The 23,332-nt window shown below is 43.0% G+C and overlaps 2 protein-coding genes across 5 annotated transcripts in view; both read left to right on the forward strand.

Moving 5' to 3' along the window:
* Nucleotides 1–6,388, forward strand: part of RGN (regucalcin) — a 46,619-nt gene extending 40,231 nt beyond the window's left edge. For 2 of the 3 annotated variants that reach the window (XM_075334318.1, XM_075334317.1), the window contains exons 6-7: nucleotides 4,854–5,008; nucleotides 6,200–6,387. In XM_075334318.1, the coding sequence (XP_075190433.1) occupies nucleotides 4,854–5,008; nucleotides 6,200–6,250 (206 nt within the window). In that variant the 3' untranslated portion in view covers nucleotides 6,251–6,387. Of the gene's footprint in view, nucleotides 1–4,853; nucleotides 5,009–6,199 lie in introns of all 3 variants that reach the window. The other variant, XM_075334319.1, reaches the window with a different exon arrangement.
* Nucleotides 6,389–22,624: 16,236 nt separating this feature from the next.
* PLCXD1 (phosphatidylinositol specific phospholipase C X domain containing 1) overlaps nucleotides 22,625–23,332 on the forward strand; it is a 94,532-nt gene continuing 93,824 nt past the window's right edge. For both annotated transcript variants that reach the window (XM_075334321.1, XM_075334320.1), the window contains exon 1: nucleotides 22,625–22,786. Coding sequence is in view for 1 of the 2 variants with exons in the window: in XM_075334320.1 (XP_075190435.1) it covers nucleotides 22,691–22,786 (96 nt within the window). In the remaining variant the exon portion in view is untranslated. The remainder of the gene's footprint in view (nucleotides 22,787–23,332) is intronic.

Genomic DNA, 23,332 nt, shown 5'->3' on the forward strand with positions numbered 1-23,332 from the left:
GAAGCCGGGGCTGAGAGATTGGCGGGATTATGGGCGGGGAGAGCAGTAATAGCAGCACAGTGATCACCTGGCCCCAGCTTTGTGTATCTGCTGGGCGATTGTCTGCTGCTATTAAAGAGAGTAATTTCACTGCTCTCCTGCCCACCTGGAAGTCACTGGATCCCCCGCTGGGCCCCTGACAGTCTCTCCTCCAGTATACAGCACAGACGCTGTATGTTCCACTTCCATATAAGTTCCGCCCCTCCCGTCCATCAGAAGAGGGGACAAAGCTGATCATTGCCTCCTCAGCACAGCACACAGTCATCCCCTGCACTCACTGCTCCAGAGTTACAGCAGTAAGCCCCCCCCCCCCCCCCCGCACGAGCCTGCTGTGGAGTTTCAGGCCTGTGCAGGGAGTGCTGCTGAAATACAATAAATCTCTTAAGACATTGTATCCCCACCCCCTGCATGTCATCGCACTGTAGTCGGCACTAGCAGGAGCAGAGGCTCCAGAGGACACAATGCGAGCTGAAGTGAGTACTGGAGCTCCCTGAATGATGTCTCTAGCCTCAGTATCCTCTTCTATAGTCCTATTTGCCCCTCACAGCTGCACTCTCTTGTCCCCTCCCCAGTCCCCTTTTCTCTCCTCCATCTATCCTCCTATTTTCCCCTCATAGATGCACTCACTTGCCCCCTGCCCACTCCCCTCTTCTCTCCTTCACCTATCCTCCTATTTTCCCCTCACAGATGCACTCTCCTGCCCCCTTCCCCACTGCCCTGTAGCTGATTATGCCTCATTGCTGTCCTGTGATGGTGGCCCAGCCTCCTCATCTTCATAGTTTGCTGTCAGACATCCAACTTTCTTATTTCTTTGTATACAGTGTGTCCACTCATATCCTGTCCACCGCCATTAACTTGAGAACGGCGGCAGCTATAGGCATAGAAGTGGTGTCTAGGTATAGTAAAGTAGCCATGCGCTACGCAATGAAACCACCTATTGCGCCACCTGGTGGAAAACAACGGAGTTAGCATTTTTGTCTCAAAAACGGAACGAGAAAAAGTGAATTACAAAGTTGTAGGGCATCATCAATTCAATACGAATCGACACCTTGCATACAGACATGCTATGATTAGAACGTGTAAAACTCACAAGGCTGTGAACGTGAAGCGATACCTCATGGAGACCTTCCTACAAGTCATTGGGTATGGTGGCCTCCACGATCACCTGACCTGACCCCATTGGACTTCATTCTGTGAGGTCACATCAAACAGCAGGTGTATGCGACCCCTCCACCAACATTGCAGGACGTACGACGACGTATCACAGATGCTTGTGCAAACGTGTCACCTACCATATTGCACAACGTGCAGCAAGATACAGTATGCTGTCCAGAGTCCAGATGTGCATTGCAGCTGACGGTGGCCACTTTTAGCATCAAAGTTAAATGAGCGCCATATGCGTGACCAGCATTCAATGTTTTGTGTGTATGCAAGGTGTCAATTCATATTAAATTGATGATGCCCTACAATATTTTAATTCACATTTTTTCTCTATTTCGTTTCGTCTTCAAGATAAAAATGCTAATTCCGTTGTTTTCCACCAGGTGGCGCAATAGGTGGTTTCATTGCGTAACGCATGGCTACTTCACTATACCTAGACACCACTTCTATGCCTGTAGCTGCCGCCGCTCTCAAGTTAATGGCGGTGGACAGGATATGGGTGGACACCCTGTATACAGTGTGTTTACAAATGCAGACATATACAGTATATAACATAAATATATAACAAATATAGTGTGCATGTCTGCATTTGTGTGAATAAGTGACTGTGTACATGTGACATTTTAGTGATAAAATTCAGACATTAAAAAGCATAAATAATACTAAAAGCACCAAAAAAACTCGCTTAAAAATGGCAAAACTCATGCACCATTAAAAAAACAACTACCATTTTATATGCAAAATTAATAAATCTATAATGTTATTTTTACCACAAATATCTACAGAAAAAACGGTGAATGGGGCTATATACAAGAACGAAAACATGTACGAGGATGGGGGACAAAGATACAAGCATGGGATGGGAAAACTGGATGCTGAGGGAATAAGGCTCTTTCCCTCGGGACCCAGCTTCTGCATGCTTTGCTATACATTTGTCCCTGAACCCCATTTTCCCATGCTCTACTAAACATCTTTCCCTCAACACCCAGCTTTCCCAGGTTCTCTAAAACCTCTTTCCCTCAGCATGCAGCTTTCCCATGCTCTGCTATACATCTTTCTTCAGTACCCAGCTTTCCCATTCTCTGATATCAAGGGCAAGCTGGGTGCTGAGGGAAAGATGTACAGTAGAGCATCGGAAAGCTGGATGCTGAGGTAAAGATGCATAGCAGAACATCGGAAAGCTGAGTGCTGAGGGAAAGATGTGTAGCAGAACATGTGAAAGCTGGGTGCTGACGGAAAGAGGAATATCAGAGCATGGGAAAACTGGGTGCTGAGAAAAATATGTATAGAAGACCATGGGAGGGCAGGGTGCTGAGGGAAAGATCCGAGTGTCAGCATCATTATTCTGTACTCCGAGCTGTATTTGTATACAATTTAGATACAATTTTATGACTAATATATGTTTTGAGAGATTTTTATAGCTTCTGTCATTGTCAGGAGACCTTATTAATTGATTGTGTATATATATATATATATATATATATATATGGTATTACTGGCTGGGCACATCGCCCTTTGTTTTCATTATATGTTGTTTGTTTGACGGTCTTTCTTTGAATCTTGGTTTTATTTTTTCATTAATAAATTCCATTATATTTATGGCCTTTTGTAGTTTTTTTTCTGTGAACATTTTATTCATGCACATCGGTGGAGATGAGCTGTCAAATATCCTATGTTACCTTCTTCCCTCCCTTACTGTAGCAGGTCCTAGCCAGTTAAAGGGGATGTCTCAGCAGGTTTTTGCTACCTCATCTGAGAGCAGCATGATGTAGGCAAAGAGATTCTGAATCCAATGGTGTATCGCATAGGTTACTGGCTGCAGCTCTTTTGAAACAATCTGAATTTTTAGCTTTAGTTATGTAGCTGACCCCAGGGAGCTGTCCCCGAACACGCCAGACTCTATAGAAATTATACATTGACAGTCAGGTGTCAAGCACAACAGGGGGCATGTTGGATTTAATAAGGGTCCTGCTGCAAAACAAACATAGCAAATAAACAAAAGATCGGACCTTGACAAAACAGGCATGCCTGAACTTTTTGTGTTAACCCTTGCAACATGCTGGCTTCAGCTTACATAGCAAAAACCAATGGGAATTTCAGGCTCAACCACTTAATATAGGTGCTTAAGGGGAAAGAAAGCCATAAATAGTATATAACCCCAGCACTCAAAATGAAGGCAAGAGAATTTTATGTGATGCAAGTGGATTTATTTGACACACTGCAAAAGTGAACCTTAACCAGAGCAACACCACCGACGTTTTGGCGTAGAGCCTTTCTCAAGGTAGTTGCATCAATGGTTACAGCTGGAATGCGCGGGTCACAAAGGACGACCGACATGCATGAAAGGAGGTAAGGTTCTTTCACAGTTGCAGAGTGTGCTCGTATGTGGAGGAGTGACAGTGCCACTATAGAGGATAGGTGAACGCCTGCAGTAACGGCCCGTGGAGGTCAGCAGAGGCTGGGTGCGTGCGTGCGTGCCTTCATTTTGAGTGCTGAGTTATATACTATACATAGCAAAAACCTGCTGACAGATTCTCTTTAAACTGACAGATTACCTTTTTATGTATTAACTGGCAGCATGTGGAGTTCCATCCCTAATAGTTACACTTGTTCTATGTGGCTATAGAGGCAGGGACAAGAGAGCAGTGGGGGAGGGAGAAGTGATATAACTCCATACGGGTATGGCTTGAAACTTTGCAAAGAAGAAAGCCTTTGGCTACATGGTCATATGACATCTTGACTCAGAAGCAGGGAAGCAGTTTTTTGTTTATTGAGCCAAGACGAACTACACAGCTTTCAGCTTACATACAGTACAATTTATCACTTAGATATGTTGTCTGTAGCTGAAATGACAGTCAACTGTATGTGATTACATTTGTAAGGCTAAGGACACACACAGACATTTAGCATCGGATGCGTTATGCTAATGACCCTCGGCTCCCGCTCTGCTGCGAGTGTAAGCCGAGTGTAAGTATACTGTGATGCGATCCTGCGATCAGAACACAGCTGCGGAGGAGAGAGAGGGATTATCCCTATCTCCTCTATTATCAGCTGATGTGATTATTGCACTGCACTTCAGTGTAATGCGAGGGCAATGCGATGTTTCTATCTCACCCATAGATCATGTAGGAGTGCAAGTGAAAACTAATCGGATTCCACCTGCAGCATGGTGCAATTGTTTTCTCGGTCCGATTAGGGCTGAAAAAATCACTCATGGGAGCGGCCCCATAGAGTAACATGGGTTTGGGTGAAATGTGATTTTTTTTTTAATCACATTCCGATCGCTCCGTTTTACTCGCTGTGTGTCCTTAGCCTTAGGATCAAAATATTTAGACGCAAATATCTGTAATTAGGTGTATGATGCTCAATCAAATGTCCAAAGCATGAAAAGAGTAATTACTCCCAGTTTAGGTTGTTCAGTAGGTGATATTTTCTCCAGTGTTGGATTGTCTTATAGGATCTACTGCTCTAGTGATATTAGTATGCAGAGGCTTCCATGTTTATCAGATCTGTGGATGTATCTATATCCAAAGTTGTGTCTGCTGAGGTCTGCCTCTATCTCCTTCTTCATTAGTACATTGTATTATGTATTATTGTATTCTAAAATAGTAAGATCACATGATATTGGTATAAAACTACTTTTTGTGTTAAAGGCAAAGTGATCCAGACTGTGAAGCTGCCAGTGGATAAGACAACTTCTTGTGCCTTTGGAGGGAAGGATTATTCAGAAATGTATGTCACATCAGCCTGTGATGGTATGGATGAGGACTGGAGCACCCGGCAGCCTCAGTCCGGGGGAATCTACAAGGTAAGTCATTGTTTTTCCAGAACATCAAATAGTGCCACCAAGTCAATCTGATACATTCTTTGTCTTTTCTTTCTTGACTTTCGCAATAAGTTATTATGCAAAAAACTTATCGTATATGGGTTTCAGAGAATGAAGGAAATGTAAAAGCTGACATAAATAAAAATGTAAAAACAATTCCACCCGAGGCATGGACATAACCGGTTACCGCACAGAACAAATAACCATAGACTGAAAATGTTGTGGGTACTGTATAGTGATTAGTTATCCCATCCTGAGGTGGTTTGTAACAGGTTCCCCCACCATAGGTCTTACCTTGTCTGAGCTGCCGGTCAGCCTGCCAAGACATTGACCACCACAAAATCTTATCAGACATGCTTCATACAACATGCTCTTAGATTCTGTTCACATTAACATTTTTAGATCAGCAGACTGATTTGATAAAAACAAACAAACATGAAAACCTCAAAAGAATACAGACAGACCTCATTGGAATTTAATGAGAGATGATGGTATTGAGATCCAGTTGAAAATAGATACTTTAAAGGGGTTGTCCTGTCTTAAGCTAGAAGTCTGTAGTCACATAGAGTGACTGCATTTTTACGAATCATCACATTGCACAAAGGTTGCTCAGTGAGGATTTTCCAGCGCCGGAAGCGAGCAGACATGTATGAGCAAGTATGCAATTTGAATACTTTTGGCCACATTCTGACTAGACTGTATCCAGCCTCGCTCAATACTCTTGCATTAAGTGAAGCCAGATACAGTCTAGTTGACACATGACAGCATGTATGCAGAATCGCAGATCACATACTTGTGGTCACATGCCGGACACTCCCACCACTGGAAAATCCTCACAGCGCGCAGTGCACGCAATGTGAGGATTCACAAGTCAACAGACACATTGAGTGAATATAGACTTGTAGCTTAAGACCGGACAACCCCTTTATACCATTCATGACTCCATTAGGAATAATAGGGGGACAGTATTGTGACCAGAGACATATACTGAGCATATTTTTAGACAGGAAGCAGATATTGTCTAACAGTTTTATAATATTTTATAATTGCGTAATTGAAGACTTGTCCAAGGCTTATTTATTGATAGGTCATCAACATCCGATAAGTTGGGGTTTGACACCAATTCATGGACAACCCCTTTAAATGAAATGTTTTGTTTTTATTGTTTTACAGATAACTGGACTTGGTGTTAAAGGAATACCACAAAATGCATTTGCTGGGTAAATAAAGGAGCACTATTTGCTAAGTAAAACTAACCAACAACATATTTTACAGTTAGAACTCAAAAAGTCACTGCATTGGTTGATTAATAAACTTTTATACCAAGATCAATAACGTGTGTGCATATTATTTTCTAAACAAGATGATTAAATATAATATATGTTTCCCTGCCTTTACTATGACTGTGAAGGTTACATTGTTCATTCTTATTATAGTAATAATGTTTGTAGTTTGTACAGGGAAACTTTTAAAGTGAATATTTGTATTTATCATTCTGGGTTCATTGGTCTGAACACTGAATATTAAAGTGTTGTCTTTACATTTTTATTTAATAAATGAAAGCCAAATTGACTGTATTTTGATAAGATTCTCTGTCCACTTTTTCTTGCACAGTTCAACTTATATTAAGGCTATGTCTGCACTTTGCGTCGTCCAAAACGCAGTTCAAAACTCCCCCTCTGGCAGTAATTGATTTTGCCAAAGTTGCTTTTGACCAAAAAATAGCGCTAAAAACGCATGCGTATTTACCGCGTTTCAGACGCAGTTTTAGCGCTTTTTACATGCTTTTCCATTGTGTTTGGAAAGATGCGTTTTGAACATAAAGACACTGCTAAATAAAGTTTAAACAGTCAAACACAATGAAAAAAGGGGAAAAAAGGGACACATATAATTATTGAAATTATAAAGAATAAAGTTATATTTCTCATAATTATAGCGGTTTTATACTATTTAGCGGTAAAATAGCATTAAAATGATATTTTTCATTATTTTAATTGTCGTGTGTGTAAAGGGACATATTATTCCATTAATTTAATGTCAGAAAAGCTTGCGTTTTGATAGTCCAAAACGTATTGTTTCAGCAGGTAAAAGCAGGTAAAACGCTGGAATTTTGATGTTGGTTGCTTTTAGCTACTTCTCATTGACTTCAATGTTAGCAAAACACAGCCCAAATGGCAAAAACAATTGACATGCTGCTTCTTTGAACGCATGTTTTTTGCCACAAAATATGCAAATTAAACGCTGCGTTTGGAAACGCAAAGTGCGGACAGGAAATCCCCATTTTCCATAGACTTTTCTGGATAATCAAAACGCATGCCTTTTGGCATGAAAAAGTGCAGTTCAAAACGGACCTAAAAAGCAGCTGAAACGCAGGTGGAAACGCAAAGTGCGGTCATACCCTAAAACTATTATTGAGTAATTAATATGAAAAGAATTGCTGTACATTTAGTTTAATACTAGTTTATAAACATCTAGGCATCTCATGTGTGGCTTAAAGAAAACCAACTAGCAGGATTTTTCTATAAAAAGTAAAGGCAGTGCCATACTGGCTCTAGCATGATGAATAAAATCATACCTTCAGTTTCAAGATTTAAACTTTTATTGGAAAAAAAAAATGTTCATAAAGATCCAGAAAGCGGTGCATTCTTTCATTGACATGTGCAGCGGGGCGGGCCTTTGCGGATCGGGTCCTCTGTGTAAATTCCTCCTCCAGCGTCCTCCTGGCTTGCCCCCTTTTCCTCTATTTAAATGGCGACGCATGCGCATTGTTAATGGCAGTTAATGTATCGTGGGGGTGTGTGGCCTGGATTCTTGGCGACTCAGCTTTGCAGCATGGGTGCTGTGAGGCACCAGGTCACCTGCCTTGTCTGCACTGTCGCTATGGCGGTGGTTGGCGCACAGCACCACACCTTTAAGACTTAAAATAAGTTAGGAACCCTCTCAGAGGTTCACAGGCACTGGACTTCATACAGTCTGATCAGAATGTTAAACCAAGAACCTCATGTTCAGGTACATAAATTTTTGCATAACGGCGTTAGATCAACTAATGATTTTTGGATGTGCGGTTTTTGTCTAGTTCAGCGCTCTGTATACAACAATCATTGTAATAAACTATTTCTGCCTACTCTGTGGGGAGACAGCTGTACATAACAGCCAGCTTCCCCCTGCAGCGTTTGAATATCATGAAAGCAGCTTACGCTGCAAAGATTTTTTTACACATTTTACACATCAGGGCAGAGTAAAAAGAGTAACTCTATGAGTGGTCCAGATGTAGTTAAAGAGGTTGTCCACTGCTAGACAATGCCAACATAATCCATTCAGGAAACAAAGTAACATAAAATCCTCTCCTACGGCAGTAGCGCCGATGTTCCTGGTGATGTTACATTGCTGTGTCATGTGCTGGCTGCAGTCAAAGAGCATCCGCTCTTCAGCTGCAGCCTTTACTATATCACCAGAGAAGATGTCCTCTGTAATGGAATATTGATCAGCTGCAGAGGACGAATAGCCACTCATTGGCCACAGATGATGTGTGACACAGCGAGGATGTGAGTATACACTGTTTTTATTTTCATTTGGCTCCTGACTTGATTCAGCTAGGCTTGTCCAGTGATAGTCAAACTCTTTAATTAGTAATGGTCGTACCCCCCAATGTTCGTGTTCAGGAGACTTGCCCGAATGTTTTGTAAAGATCGAGTTTGGGTTCTGAGATAACGCGAACTTGCTTCCGAACACCGAATTCGGGCTTTACAGCTATGGGATAGGACAGGGGTAGCTGTAAAATAAAGAATACAGTTAATAATAAACATTGCCATTATACTTACAGGTCCTGCGATGCGTCCTGCAGACTCTATCTCCCACTGCTTCTGCATCCGATCATCGCTGTGCCAGGTAATCATCGCTGACGATAGGACCTTCCATGACGTCATAGCCATGTGACCAGTCACTTGTGAATGTTGTATTACCTCGTTGGTTACAGACCGGTCACATGGCTATGACGTCATGCAAGGTCCTGTACTATCAGTGCATCTCGCCGGTACAAGGTGCTTGCCCAAGTATCTCAGTACTCGGTATACTCGTCGAGTGCCCTGTACCGGCGAGATGCTCGAGCACATGCTCGACTCCCCCTCCCTGCATGTTGGCGCTCTTTACAGAGTCAGCCCACATGCAGTGATTGGCTGCCACACACTGTAATGCCACAGCCGGTGCTGAATAGTGGTCTGAGATTACCGTTGCTATAGTAACCCACTCGTTAGGCTACTATAGCAACGTGACAGCGGTGATGTCACCGCTTACCAACCCACATCAACTGCTCGATTACACAGAGCGGGGAGCAACAGCGTTCTTTCTCCCCCCGTGCTGTCTGATATAGCAGAGCTAGATCGGTGACAGAAGACCAGGATCATGGAGGGGTGAGAGGGAGTAATAAAGATGGAGTCCCTAAGTGTGTCTGTGTATTTATTTCTAATAAAGTATTTTTTTTTTCTTTGTGGTGTCTTTTTTTAACTCTTTATTAAAGATTCTTAATGGCGGGTCAAACGTGGCCTGACATTAAGAATCTTGGGCTTAATACCAGCTTGTAAAACAAAGCTAGTATTAACCACCTATTACCCAGCGTGCCACCAGGTCCGCTGAGGAGTTGGCTACAGCGCCAGAAGATGGCGCCTCTATGAAAGCGCCATTTTCTGGGGTGGCTGTGGACTGCAATTCACAGTGGGGGGGTCCAGAAAGCTTGAACCACCCTGCGCTGCGGATTCCAATTCCCAGCTGCCTAGTTGTACCTGGCTGGACACAAAAATTGGGCGAAGCCCACGTCTTTTTTTTTTTTCTTTTTAAATTATTTGATTAAATTCAAGAAATAATTAAAAAAAAAGGGCTTCCTTATATTTTTGGTTCCCTTTGGGGTACAAATAGGCAGCTGGAGGTTGGGGGCAGCTCGTACCTGCCTGCTGTACCTGGCTAGCATACAAAAATATGGTGAAGCCCACGTTATTTTTTTTTTTAAGTCTTTTAGCAATAAACTTAAAAAAAAAAATGGCTTCCCTGGATTTTCCATTGCCAGTGAAGGTAACACCAAGCAGTTGGGGTTAGCTGACAGTAGCTGTTTGGATTACCCTTAGCTAGCAATAGAAAATGCAATATAACCCCTCCCTCTCTTCTGCAGTGCCCATCCTCCGCTTCACAGCTGTGACCTGATTGCAGTATTGGGTCACAGTCGCATGACACTCGGCTCATGCTCGCAGCAGAGCCTGAGCCGGGGGTAATTAGCATGTCGCATCCGATACTGACGCATCCGATGCCACATGCTCATGTGAGTGCAGCCTTAGAGCCAAACACAGGTATTTATCCCTAAATAGGAAACATGTAGGGAAGTGATATCTTCTCTTCTATATTCCCATTCTTGTGTTTAGCTTAAACATATTGAATTGAATTAAATCCTAATGCAACATTTTCCATGTTCACTACATTTTTACAGATGATCATATTTTTATTACCAAACAGTAATCAATATAACAAAATAATTTTATTACAATTGCATGTTTCTGTTTATATTCACAAAGGAGAACTAATTGTAAAGGAAACCATTCACATCCAGAAATTCTATTTACCTGCAGATTTAAGGATAATCTGCAGGTAAATTGGCTTTAAACGGGACTGGTCATCCGTTTTTCAGTATTCACACAAAAGCTATGACATTTAAAGGGGTTGTCCAGACTAGATGACTGCAGACTTGGGCTGCTTTCACACTACGTTTTTTTAGCATGCGTCATGAACGTTTTTTTGCTGCAAAAGCGGATCCTGTTTTTGCAGAGAAAAACACATGCAAACGCATGTGTTATTTTGCAGGATCCTGTCACTTTAAGTTTATGGGCGGGCATTGGAGTCATGTGATCGGGAGTGAGGAGAACTGAACGTGAAAGACTGGGAGCCGACATCTGACAGCTGCGGAGGCTCGTAACCAAGGTAAACATTGGGTAACTTGCTTGGATACCTGATATTTACCTTGGTTACGAGCCTCTGCAGCTCTCAGGCGGGGGAGAGAGGGAGGGGGAGAGAGGGACTGATCACGCCAGGCTGGTTTCTGGGCATGCTCAGTAGAGCAAGCAGGATCCTGTCTATCAGCATGCCAGCGTTCACATACGTTTGCGTGCTGTTTAGTCAGGATCCAGCAATTTGCAGTAGTTGGATGCAGCTCAAAAACGCTACAAGTAGCGTTTTTGAAAAAATTTAAAAAACTGCAAGTCGCTGGATCCTCACTATAACGCACGCAAACGCATGTGAACTCATGTTGACGCGTGTCCATTGCAAATGCATTGAAATGAAAACGCATTTGCACTGGATCCGTTTTTGCGTTAAAAAAACGTTCAGGAAGCATGTTTAAAAAATGTAATGTGAAAGCAGCCTTATGAATGCACTGCATGGCTGTGCCGACAGCAAACGGTAATTAGATCTCTGCTCAATGACGACCTGAGATCTCAATCTGCCCATGTGCTGGCACCAACATAATTTTACTGAAGCCTGTCGTGCGACCAAGCTGCGTAAACGCCGCCTGTGGCTAGGGTGTTGACACAAAATTTAAAACAGGAAGAAGATAAAGACACCAGAAGCAGCAGATTGTCTCTGGAACTCCCGAAGACCCTACCCATAGTCACGCCCCAATGCACGGAAACCCAAACTTCTAATAATGATTAAACAAAAAAAGCTGCAGACTTCTTTACTGTAGATACCCACTACAGTCATGATTGAAAGTATTGGCACTCTTGAAATTGTTCTAGAAAATGAAGTATTTATCTCAGAAAATTATTACAATTACACATGTTTTGTTATAAATGTTTATTTCTTTTGTGTGTATTGGAACAACACACACACAAACAAACACACACATGGCAAATTGTACATAATATCACAGAAAATCCCAAAAATGGGCTAGACAAGATTGTTGGCACCTTTCCAAAATTGTGGGTAAACAACTTTGTTTCAAGCATGTGATGTTCATTCAAATTCACCTGTGGCAAATAACAGGTGTAGGCAATATGAAAATCACACTGAAACCAGATAAAAAGGGGAAAAGTTGACTCAATCTTTGCATTGTGTGTCTGTGTGTTCCACACTAAGCATGGTGAACAGAAAGAGAAGAGAATTGCCTAAGGACTTGAGAACCAAAATTGTTGAAAAATATCAACAATCTGAAGGTTACAGGTCCTTCTCCAGAGATTTTGATGTTCCTTTGTCCACAGTGCGCAACATAATCAAGAAGATGAAGAAAATCCGCAAGTAAAGAAAATCATACATGCATTTTTAGTGTGTTTATAAAGCGTAAATATACAAAAAGGCTAATATAAACAAAATGTATCAGGTATCAATAAAGTTGGTTGAAACAGGCAGCAGAACAAACAGGAAGTTGCCCAAAGCAAAAAGTTCAACGTCCCAATTAACTATAAAACATACTCAGAGACAAAAAAATATATAGGTATAGCTAGATTGATATATATTAGAATAGATATAGAGACATCAATCTTGTAGATATTGAATTTCCCAATCCCTTACATATTATACGCTTGCACCTTTTAGTTCCTTTGATGTTGCACTAAAGTAGGGGTGGGGAACCTTTTTCTGTTGGGGCCATTTGAAAATTTCTCCCAATCTTCGAGACCGCACAAAATTATCAGCTTGAAAATTACCCTAATATATTTCGTCTGGCAATCAATTAACTCACCCCTACACCCCTACTGTGGTGGGTGGAGCTTCTTGTCTTTTGTGTGGCTGTGATGTTCGGTGATATTGATCATGTTGCTTCTCACAACTGCTTTTCCAGGTTTGTCTCAGTCTCGAGCGCAGTCAACAGATTGGTAAATCATATACATCACAGGAGACACTGGAGGCACATACATCACAGGAGAGGCTGGGGCATATATACATCACAGGAGGGGCTGGGGGCATACATGCATCACAGGACACAGGAGGGGCTGGGGCATATATACATCACAGGAGGGGTCGGGGGCATCTATATATCACAGGAGGGGCTGGGCACATACATACATCACAAGAGGGACTGGGGGCATACATACATCACAGGAGGGGATGGAGACATATATACATCACAGGAGGGGCTGGTACATATATACATCACAGGAGGGGCTGGGGGCATATCTACATGACAGGAGGGGCTAGGGGCTTATATACATGACAGGAGGGGCTGGGTACATACATCACAGGAGGGGCTGGGTACATACATACATCACAGGAGTGGTTGGGGACATATATACATCACAGGAGGGGTTGGGGCTGGGACATCATTGGGGGGAATAGAGAGTACTGCCGGGCAGGGACAGCACTGGCAGCGGCAGGACAGCACTAGAGAGGCACAAACAGAACTGGGAGACACAGATAGGACTGAGGGGGCACAGACATCACCAAGGGGGCACAGACATCACCAAGGGGGCACAGACAGTTCTGGGGGGTGGCATACAGCACTGGGGTCGGCACACAGCACTGGGAGGAGGACACATAGCACTGGTGGGCATTCACAATACTAGGGGGGGTACACAGCACTGGGTGTTGGGCTCACAGCAGCAGGAGGAAGGATGTTCACAGCACCGTGGGAGGCACAGCAGCTGGAGGCAGGAGTTACACAGCAGCGGGAGGCAGGAGGTGTCACGCATATGGACCGCTACCCAGGGACAGGGGCTTCTCTGACCCTATAAGCTAGAGAACCCTGACTTGCCCTCAAGTCATGGGTACACTTGAAGGTAGCGAGTTGTGACCCTCTGACCTGTCCTTGTCTCCTACACGGACCCTGGTCTAGAGACCCCCTACCTGTTCAACCGGGACAACTCCAGGGAACAGCACAAAAATAAAATAAAGAAAAACAACAAAATAATGTCACGTCTGCAAACTACACCTTGTCTGCAGAAGGCTACAGGAACTAGCATATAGCATGACAAAACACAGTCTGTCTCTATCAACTATGGAGAGAAAATTGCTATTCCATCTGGTTTGCATTTAGTTGGACCATCATTTATTTTTCAATAGGACAATGACCCCAAACACACCTCCAGGCTGTGTAAGGGCTATTTGACTAAGAAGGAGAGTGATGGGATGCTACGCCAGATGACCTGGCCTCCACAATCACCAGACCTGAACCCAATCGAGATGGTTTGGGGTGAGCTGGACCGCAGAATGAAGGCAAAAGGGCCAACAAGTGCTAAGCATCTCTGGGAACTCCTTCACGACTGTTGAAAGACCATTTCCGGTGATTACCTCTTGAAGCTCATCAAGAGAATACCAAGAGTGTGCAAAGTAGTAATCAAAGCAAAAGGTGGCTACTTTGAAGAACCTAGAATATAAAACATATTTTCAGTTGTTTCACATTTTTTTGTTAAGTATTTCATTCCACATGTGTTAATTCATAGTTTTGATGCCTTCAATGTGAATCTACAATTTTCAGAGTCATGAAAATAAAGAAAACTCTTTGAATGAGAAGGTGTGTCCAAACTTTTGGTCTGTACTGTATACAGTTAAAAAACACACACAGGGAAAAATTTATTAATTAACAATAATTAGTCAAAGTTCAGACTAATCTAATGGTGTAAAATCCCATAACACCCATCGAATCCTATGGAGCATTGTTCTGAGAATGAGGCTCCATAGGTCAGTGACAGACCCGGAATTTCTCATGCTTGTGAGATATTCCATTCCAGCTGCTGACTGGCAATGACTTATGGAGCCTTGTTCTGCAAACATTACACCATTGGTTTACGTCGGAACTTGAGGATTTCTTTTTCATTAATAAATTGGTGAACGAGGGAGCGTAGGAGAGTCTTTATTCAAATAAACTATTTTTTTCTGTATGTGTGTGTTTTAACTATATACTTACCAGGATTAGTAATGAGGGTATCTGATAGATGCCTATCCATTACTAGCCACTGGACTTCATGCCAGCGGTCAATTCACAGCTGATACGAATCCCAAAATTATTACCCAAATTGGCACTGCACTATGGCAATTGGGAAGAGCAGGGCAAAGCACCAGAATTTGCACATCTAATGCTTGCACCACTTCTGGGGTGACTGCAGGCTGCTATTTTTAGGATGGGAAAAAACTAATAACTATGGGGCTTCCCAGCCTGATACCAGCTCCCAGCTCTTTGTCTTACCCTGGCTGATTATCAAAAAGAGGAGGGATCCCACATCGCTTTTTAAAATTATTTATCTAAATAATTTAAAAAAATGGCGTAGAATCCCTTCTATTTTTAATAACCAGCCAAGGTAATGCAGAAAGCTGAGGGCTGCAGCCTTCAGCTGTCTACTTTATCTGCACTGGTTATCTAAAATAGAGGGGATAACACTCTGGTTTTTTTAATTATTTATTCTCTACCCACATTTGTTTGCAGTGCAATTCTTCTGCTCTTACCTCCATTTTGCCTCCTTTTCCAGCCCCCTAGCCCTTACTACGACCATTTTACAGCACAGACGTTCGGGTCCCCATTGCCTTCTATGGGGTTTGGGGTCTGGACCTGTAACCGAACTTTTAACTAAAGTTCAGTTGAACACGAACTTCCACAGGTCTGCTCATCCCTAAACATGACCAATATAGTTAACACTCATTGCAGAGATCACTAACATTGAAATGTCATTTCAGTAGGCTAGGATTCAGAGACTGGTGAGGCAAAAAACAAGTGGACTTCCCTGCTGCTTTCAGTTCATTTACCACAGAAATTTTCAGTAGCAAATCGGTTATGTGTAGAAACTGGGGGCTCAGCTCAGAAGAGGGTGAAACATTGGAGTCGGTCCCTAACCATGTTGTGTACAACCACAGTGATGCAGCCTAATAGTGGGTACAGGGGAACCCTAAAGGTGGCTTTACACACTGCAACATCGCAAACGACATTGCTGTAACGTCACCGGTTTTGTGACGTAATAGCGACCTCCCCAGCGACATTGCAGTGTGTGAAACACATCAGCGACCTGGCCCCTGCTGTGAAGTTGCTGATCGCTACAAATCGTTCAGGACCATTCTTTGGTCCTTTGTTTCCCGCTGTGCAGCATGATCACTAGAAAGTCTCAGTGTGTAAAGGGGACTTAAATGTGCAGGCAGCAGGAGCCGGCTTCTGCGGACACTGGTAACCACGGTAAACATCGGGTAACCAAGAAGCCCTGTCCTTGGTTACCTGATATTTACCTTCGTTACCAGCCTCCGCCGCTCTCACTGTCAGTGCCGGCTCCTGCTCCTTGCACGTGTAGCAGAGTACACATCGGGTAATTAACCCGATGTGTACTGTACCTAGGAGAGCAGGGAGCCAGCGCTAAGCAGTGTGCGCGGCTCCCTGCTCTCTGCACGTGTAGCTGCAGCACACATCGGGTAATTAACCCAATGTGTGCTGTAACTAGGAGAGCAGGGAGCCAGCGCTAAGCGGTGTGCGCTGCTCCCTGCTCTCTGCACGTGTAGCTACAGCACACATCGGGTAATTAACCCCATGTGTACTGTAGCTAGGAGAGCAGGGAGCCAGCGCTAAGCAGTGTGCGTGGCTCCCTGCTCTCTGCACGTGTAGCTACAACACACATCGGGTAATTAACCCGATGTGTACTGTAGCTAGGAGAGCAGGGAGCCAGCGCTAAGCAGTGTGCGCTGCTCCCTGCTCTCTGCACGTGTAGCTCCGTGCGCTGGTAACCAAGGTAAATATCGGGTTGGTTACCCGATATTTACCTTAGTTACCAAGCGCAACATCGCTTCAGTGCGTCGCTGCTGGCTGGGGGCTGGTCACTGGTTGCTGGTGACAGCTCACCAGCAACCCGTGTAGCGATGCTCCAGCGATCCCTGCCAGGTCAGGTTGCTGGTGGGATCGCTGGAGCGTCTGGCTGTGTGACCTCTCACTAGCATCCTCCTAGCAACTTACCAGCGATCCCTATCAGGTTGTATCGTTGTTGGGATCGCTGGTAAGTTGTTTAGTGTAAAGGGGCCTTTAGCAAATGACCAGGCTGTTGCTGGAAATAAATTTCTACACAAAGGCCAACATGGATATTACCACCATGTGATGACTGTATAGTGGTAAATACCAGTCCTGCAGAACATATAGGAGATTACAGGATAGTTATAAATGGTGACTTACAGCTGACGTTCTTTTTCATGAAGTTGTTCACTTTTCCTGTCTTTTGTAACATGCCTAGACCAACATAACATCTTCCAGCCACACACTTGTTTCCAGAGATTACAACAAAGACACATATGACTGGTCACATTTCCAGCACCGTCACCATCTATTCCCAAACTGTACAAACTACTCAATCTACTGAGTTACTGCTGCATATGTCCCCATCAGGTTATGATCACAAGGAGCATTTGTTTTTAGTGCGTTTTTTTCTGCAGTAGAACCTTATCTTGTGGCAGGAAGTCTCCTAGTGGTTTTCTGTTTGTTTTGTTTTTTTATGTATTTTTGCTACGGTTTTTGGTGCAGTTTTTACACTGTTTTGCTCCGTTGTTTGCTGCGTTTTTTTGCATTTCCTCAATGACTTAGTAGTGATTCGGGGATTCAAAAATACCCAAATGCCAGGCCTGTGCTGGGATTGATCTGGATCCGACACTCGGAAGTGCAGTATACTTACCAGTCTCCAGCGCAACTGTATGCTCCTGCAGCCGCTTATTTAACTTCCAAGGCAGCTCATTACCTTCATTGCATATTCACTGCTTTCCCCACCCACCAGCATCTGTGATTGATTGCAGTCAGATGCGCCCCCCACCGTGAGTGTCAGCGTGTCTCATTGCTTTCAATCACAGACGCAACATGTATCTATCGTGGTATAAAAATAAATAAATAAAAAATTGGCATAGGGTTCTCTCATATTATGATACCAAACACAAATAAAACATATGGCTACCATGTGCTTATCTTGGCTGTGTATCAAAATAAGAGGAACCACATGTGGCTTTTTTTTTTAATTGTAAGAAATAATTTTAAAAAACGGCGTAAGGTCCCCCCCAATTTTGATACATAGCCAAGATAAAACCAGACTGTTGGGGGTTGGTATTCCCAGGTTGAGGAGACCCATAGTTATTGGGCCCCCCCCTAAAAATAGCAGTCTGCAGCCACCCAAGATTGCCGCATTCTTTAGAAGCAACAATCCCAGAACTTTACCTGGCTTTTCCCGATTGCCCTGGTGCGGTGGCAATCTGGGTAATAAGGGGTTAATAGCAGCTCACAGCTGCTGCTAAGCCCTAGATTAGTGATAGGAAGGGTCTATGATACTTCCCCATTACTAATCTATAAGTGAAAATAAATAAACACAAACACCCAACAAATCCTTTATTTGAAATAAATGACAAAAAGCATCCACTTTCGACACTTTATTACCCCCAATCCCTACAGGTCCGACGTAATCCACAAAAGGTCCCACGATGATTCTAGCTCTGCTATACCTGAAGATACAGCGAGCACCATAGAACGTGACCGCTCACTGTAACTTCAAAGTACGAAAAGTGAACAGTAGAAGATTGCAAATGGGTCATTTGAAGCAATGAGACGAAAGTCAATAGACTAGGCTATGATGGGTGCAAATAAGTCTGGAAGAAACAAGGTAAAAAGGGACTAACAGATCAAGAAATTGAAGGAACTGTCAAGTTCGGTGGAGGAAGCCTGATGATATGGTGTTGTGTCACAGTCAAAGGCACTGGATACTTGACTAGGATGGATGGTAGTTTCAATGCTGTGCTACGTATATGTGAGTATCCTATAAGACGAGTAGCTAGGTATACTCGAGTACTGTGGTTATGGAAAGGATGACATAGTGTTCTAGTAGGACAACAACCCGAAGCATAGGTCAAGATTGGAGACAAAATGGTTCAATGACATTGAGGTAGAGGTGCTGGATTTGCCCCCATTGTCCCCAGACCTCAACCTAACAGAACACTTGTGCGTAGAGTTGAAGAAAACACTGTATACATACTCAAGTTAGTCGACTAGTATGCACCAACAATGGGAATGTGTAGAAGGGAAACCGGATCAGATTTTGGTTGAGAGATGCTTGGATCTGATGGAGAACATGCCCAAAAGAATTCAGGCAGTGTTGAAAGCCAAAGGTGGATTTACAAAATATTAACAAAATAATAAAAATAACAATTTAGATTTTTAGGAGCAACACAGTAACAAAGCAGTGACATGACAAGAATCTGCATAACTAACCATATGGTAAATAGTTGTAAGTCAAAATGAATGTAGTCTTATATATGAAGCTATAGTGGATGGTGAGATATGGAGCCTGAAAATGAAAAATTCAAAACATTGTTACCATTTTGCTCATCAGTGTATGTCCTTTGATGAGATACATCCTGTGATGGATTTGTCCTAAGATAGGTCTGTCCTATAATGGTCCATCCTATAATGGTCCATTCTGTAATGGTCTGTCCTATGATAGGCCTGTCTTTTGATGGATCCATCGTATGATGGCACTGTTCTATGATGGGTCTGTTCTATGATAGACACATGCTATGATGGAATATGTCCTATAGTGGGGCCATCCTAAGATGGGGCCATTATATGATGTTGTTGTCTTATAATGGATTTGCCTTATGATAAATTTGTCCTATGAATGGTGTGTCCTTTGATAGATTGGTCCTTTGATGGCTCCTCCTTATTATGGATCTGTCTTATGATGGGTCCATTCTATAATCGGTCTTTTGTTGGATCTGCCATATGAATCCAATGATTGATCTACCCTATGATGGGTCATCCCTTTGATGGGTCCATCATTTGAGGGATATGTTAGATGATGGGTCCGTCTTATCATGGATACATCCAATGGTGGGTCATACCTATGATAGATACGTGCAATGATGGGTCCATCCTATGACAGATCATTCCTTTGATGGAGATGTACTGTGATGGGTCCATCCTATGATAGGTCTAACCTACGATAGATACGTTCTTTTCCATGATGGATACATTCTATGATGGTTCCGTCCTATAATGGATCTGCCTTATGATGGGTTTGCCCTATAATGGATCCATCCTATGATGGGTCCATACCATGCAGTATACACCCTATGATTGGTCAGGTTTTTTTATGGATATGTCTTAAGATGAGTCTGTACTAAGCTGGATACATCCTATGATGTGCCTGTCTTTTGATGCATATGTCCTATGATGCGTCTGTCTTATAATGGGTCTGTCATATGATGGATATATCCTATGATGTGTCCACCCTACGATAGGTCTGTCCTATGATGGGTCTATTCTATAATGAGTCTGTTCTATAATAGGTTTGTCCCATGATGAGTCCATCCTATTATGGAGATATTCCATTATGAGGACTTATAATGGATTTGCCCTATGATGGATTCATCCTATGACTGGTACATCCTATGATTGATATATTATGTGATGTGTATATGATATAATAGGTCTTAGAATAGCTCTGTCCTATAATGGATTTGTCTTAAGATGGGTCTGTTCTATTATGGGTCCATAAAATGATGCATTTGTGCTATAATGGGTCTGTTCTAGTATTATGGGTCCATAATATGATGCATTTGTCCTATGATTGGTTTGTTTTATTATGGGTCCCTATTATGATGCATTTGTCCTATGATGGGTCCGTTCTATTATGGGTCTATAATATGATGCATTTCTCCTATGATGGATCTGTTCTAGTATTATGGGTCCAGAATATGATGCATTTGTCCTATGATGGGTCCGTTCTATTATGGGTCCAGAATATGATGCATTTGCCCTATGATGGGTCCGTTCTATTATGGATCCATAATATGATGCATTTATCCTATGATGGGTCCGTTCTATTATGGGTCTATAATATGATGCATTTGCCCTATGATGGGTCCGTTCTATTATGGGTCCATATTATGATGCATTTGTCCTATGATGGATCTGTTCTAGTATTATGGGTCTATAATATGATGCATTTGTCCTATGATGGGTCCATTCTATTATGGGTTCAGAATATGATGCATTTGTCCTATGATGGGTCCGTTCTATTATGGGTCTATAATATGATGCATTTGTCCTATTATGGATCTGTTCTATGATGGGTCTGGTCTATGATGGGTCTGGTCTATGATGGGTCTGGTCTATGATGGGTCTGGTCTATGATGGGTCTGGTCTATTATGGATCTGGTCTATGATGGGTCTGGTCTATGATGGGTCTGTTCTATTATGGATCTGTTCTATGATGGGTCTGGTCTATGACGGGTCTGGTCTATGATGGGTCTGGTCTATGATCGGTCTGTCCTATGACGGGTCTGGTCTATGATGGGTCTGTCCTATGATGGGTCTGGTCTATGATGGGTCTTTTCTATTATGGATCTGTTCTATGATGGGTCTATAATATGATGGGTCTGTTCTATTATGGATCTGTTCTATGATGGATCTGTTCTATGATGGGTCTGGTCTATGATGGGTCTGTTCTATTATGGATCTGTTCTATGACGGGTCTGGTCTATGATGGGTCTGGTCTATGATGGGTCTGTCCTATGATGGGTCTGGTCTATGATGGGTCTTTTCTATTATGGATCTGTTCTATGATGGGTCTATAATATGATGGGTCTGTTCTATTATGGATCTGTTCTATGATGGATCTGTTCTATGATGGGTCTGGTCTATGATGGGTCTGTTCTATTATGGATCTGTTCTATGACGGGTCTGGTCTATGATGGGTCTGGTCTATGATGGGTCTGTCCTATGATGGGTCTGGTCTATGATGGGTCTTTTCTATTATGGATCTGTTCTATGATGGGTCTATAATATGATTGGTCTGTTCTATTATGGATCTGTTCTATGATGGATCTGTTCTATGATGGGTCTGGTCTATGATGGGTCTGTTCTATGATGGATCTGTTCTATGATGGGTCTGGTCTATGATGGGTCTGGTCTATGATGGGTCTGGTCTATGATGGGTCTGGTCTATGATGGGTCTGGTCTATGATGGGTCTGGTCTATGATGGGTCTGGTCTATGATGGGTCTGTTCTATGATGGGTCTGGTCTATGATGGGTCTGTTCTATGATGGGTCTGGTCTATGATGGGTCTGTTCTATGATGGGTCTGGTCTATGATGGGTTTGGTCTATGATGGATATGTTCTATGATGGGTCTGGTCTATGATGGGTCTGGTCTATGATGGGTTTGGTCTATGATGGATATGTTCTATGATGGGTCTGGTCTATGATGGGTCTGTTCTATGATGGGTCTGGTCTATGATGGGTCTGTTCTATGATGGGTCTGGTCTATGATGGGTCTGGTCTATGATGGATATGTTCTACACGTTATGTGCCCTGTTTGGTTTCTGTGTAGGAGGTGCCAGAGTGTTATGGCGATATGGTGCACTTTCTGTCTCATTTGTCTATTGTCATGCTGTATAAAATAAGGACAATATTAATAAATCTCCCCTAATACCGTCCCCCACAGCCTATTACACACCTCACACACTGACAGAAAGCCCACAATGTGTATAGCTGATTTTCCTCCACCCTAAGCGGACGTAATGCAGCAGTCCTTCCTCTATTGCTACAATAGACTCCCTACCGGGCTGATCCATTGTTCGGTTTCTAGGGGGAGGACCAGTGATGTCCTCCTGCATTCTAGGACTACCTGGGTGGTGTGAGGGACCGGCACAAGGGCCAATGGCTTGTGCAGTAGGCGGCTCCTGTGTTATGTGAGGGTGGATGAGGACTGTGGCTCCGGGCAGAGGCTGGCTGCAGACATCTCCGTGGTGCATGCAGCGCTCGTCCTGCTGCTGCCCGGCTCTGTGCCCTGTACAGGTAAGCGCTGTGTCCCAGCAGAGCCTGGCTATGGCTGCGCACCTCTCCTCTCGCTTCCTATATTTTGGGGACACCTCAGTGTACAGACAGGATGCGGCGCTGCAGCTCCTCTTCCTGGCCACAGCTTCACTTCTTACTAGATCTGATCTGTACAGACAGGATTTGCCGTGGGCATCAGGGACTGCCTGGGATTAGTAATCTGCAGTTGTTCTTGGCATAATCTGCACATATAATGGACGAGTTGCGGATCTTCAAATCTGTAAAACTAAGTTCACACCAGTGTTTAAGGCGGTTTTTTTCCACTGCAATTTTATGTGCAAAAAAAAAACGCAGCATCTCCAGTTCCAGCAAAGTGTATGGGATTTCTGTAAACCTCACACTTGCTGGATTGGTTTTTTTTTGTTGTTTTTTTTTTAAAAAACCTTGTAAATTAAAACCCATGGTGGGTTTTTGAAATTTGCAACCTGTCAATCTCTCTTACGTGTTTATGTGTTTTCTTTGTCGAATTTCCCCATCAACTTGAATGAGATCCAGAAAACCTGCAGA

The sequence above is a fragment of the Anomaloglossus baeobatrachus genome, chromosome 2 (genome assembly GCF_048569485.1).
Source record: "Anomaloglossus baeobatrachus isolate aAnoBae1 chromosome 2, aAnoBae1.hap1, whole genome shotgun sequence".
NCBI lineage: Eukaryota > Metazoa > Chordata > Amphibia > Anura > Aromobatidae > Anomaloglossus > Anomaloglossus baeobatrachus.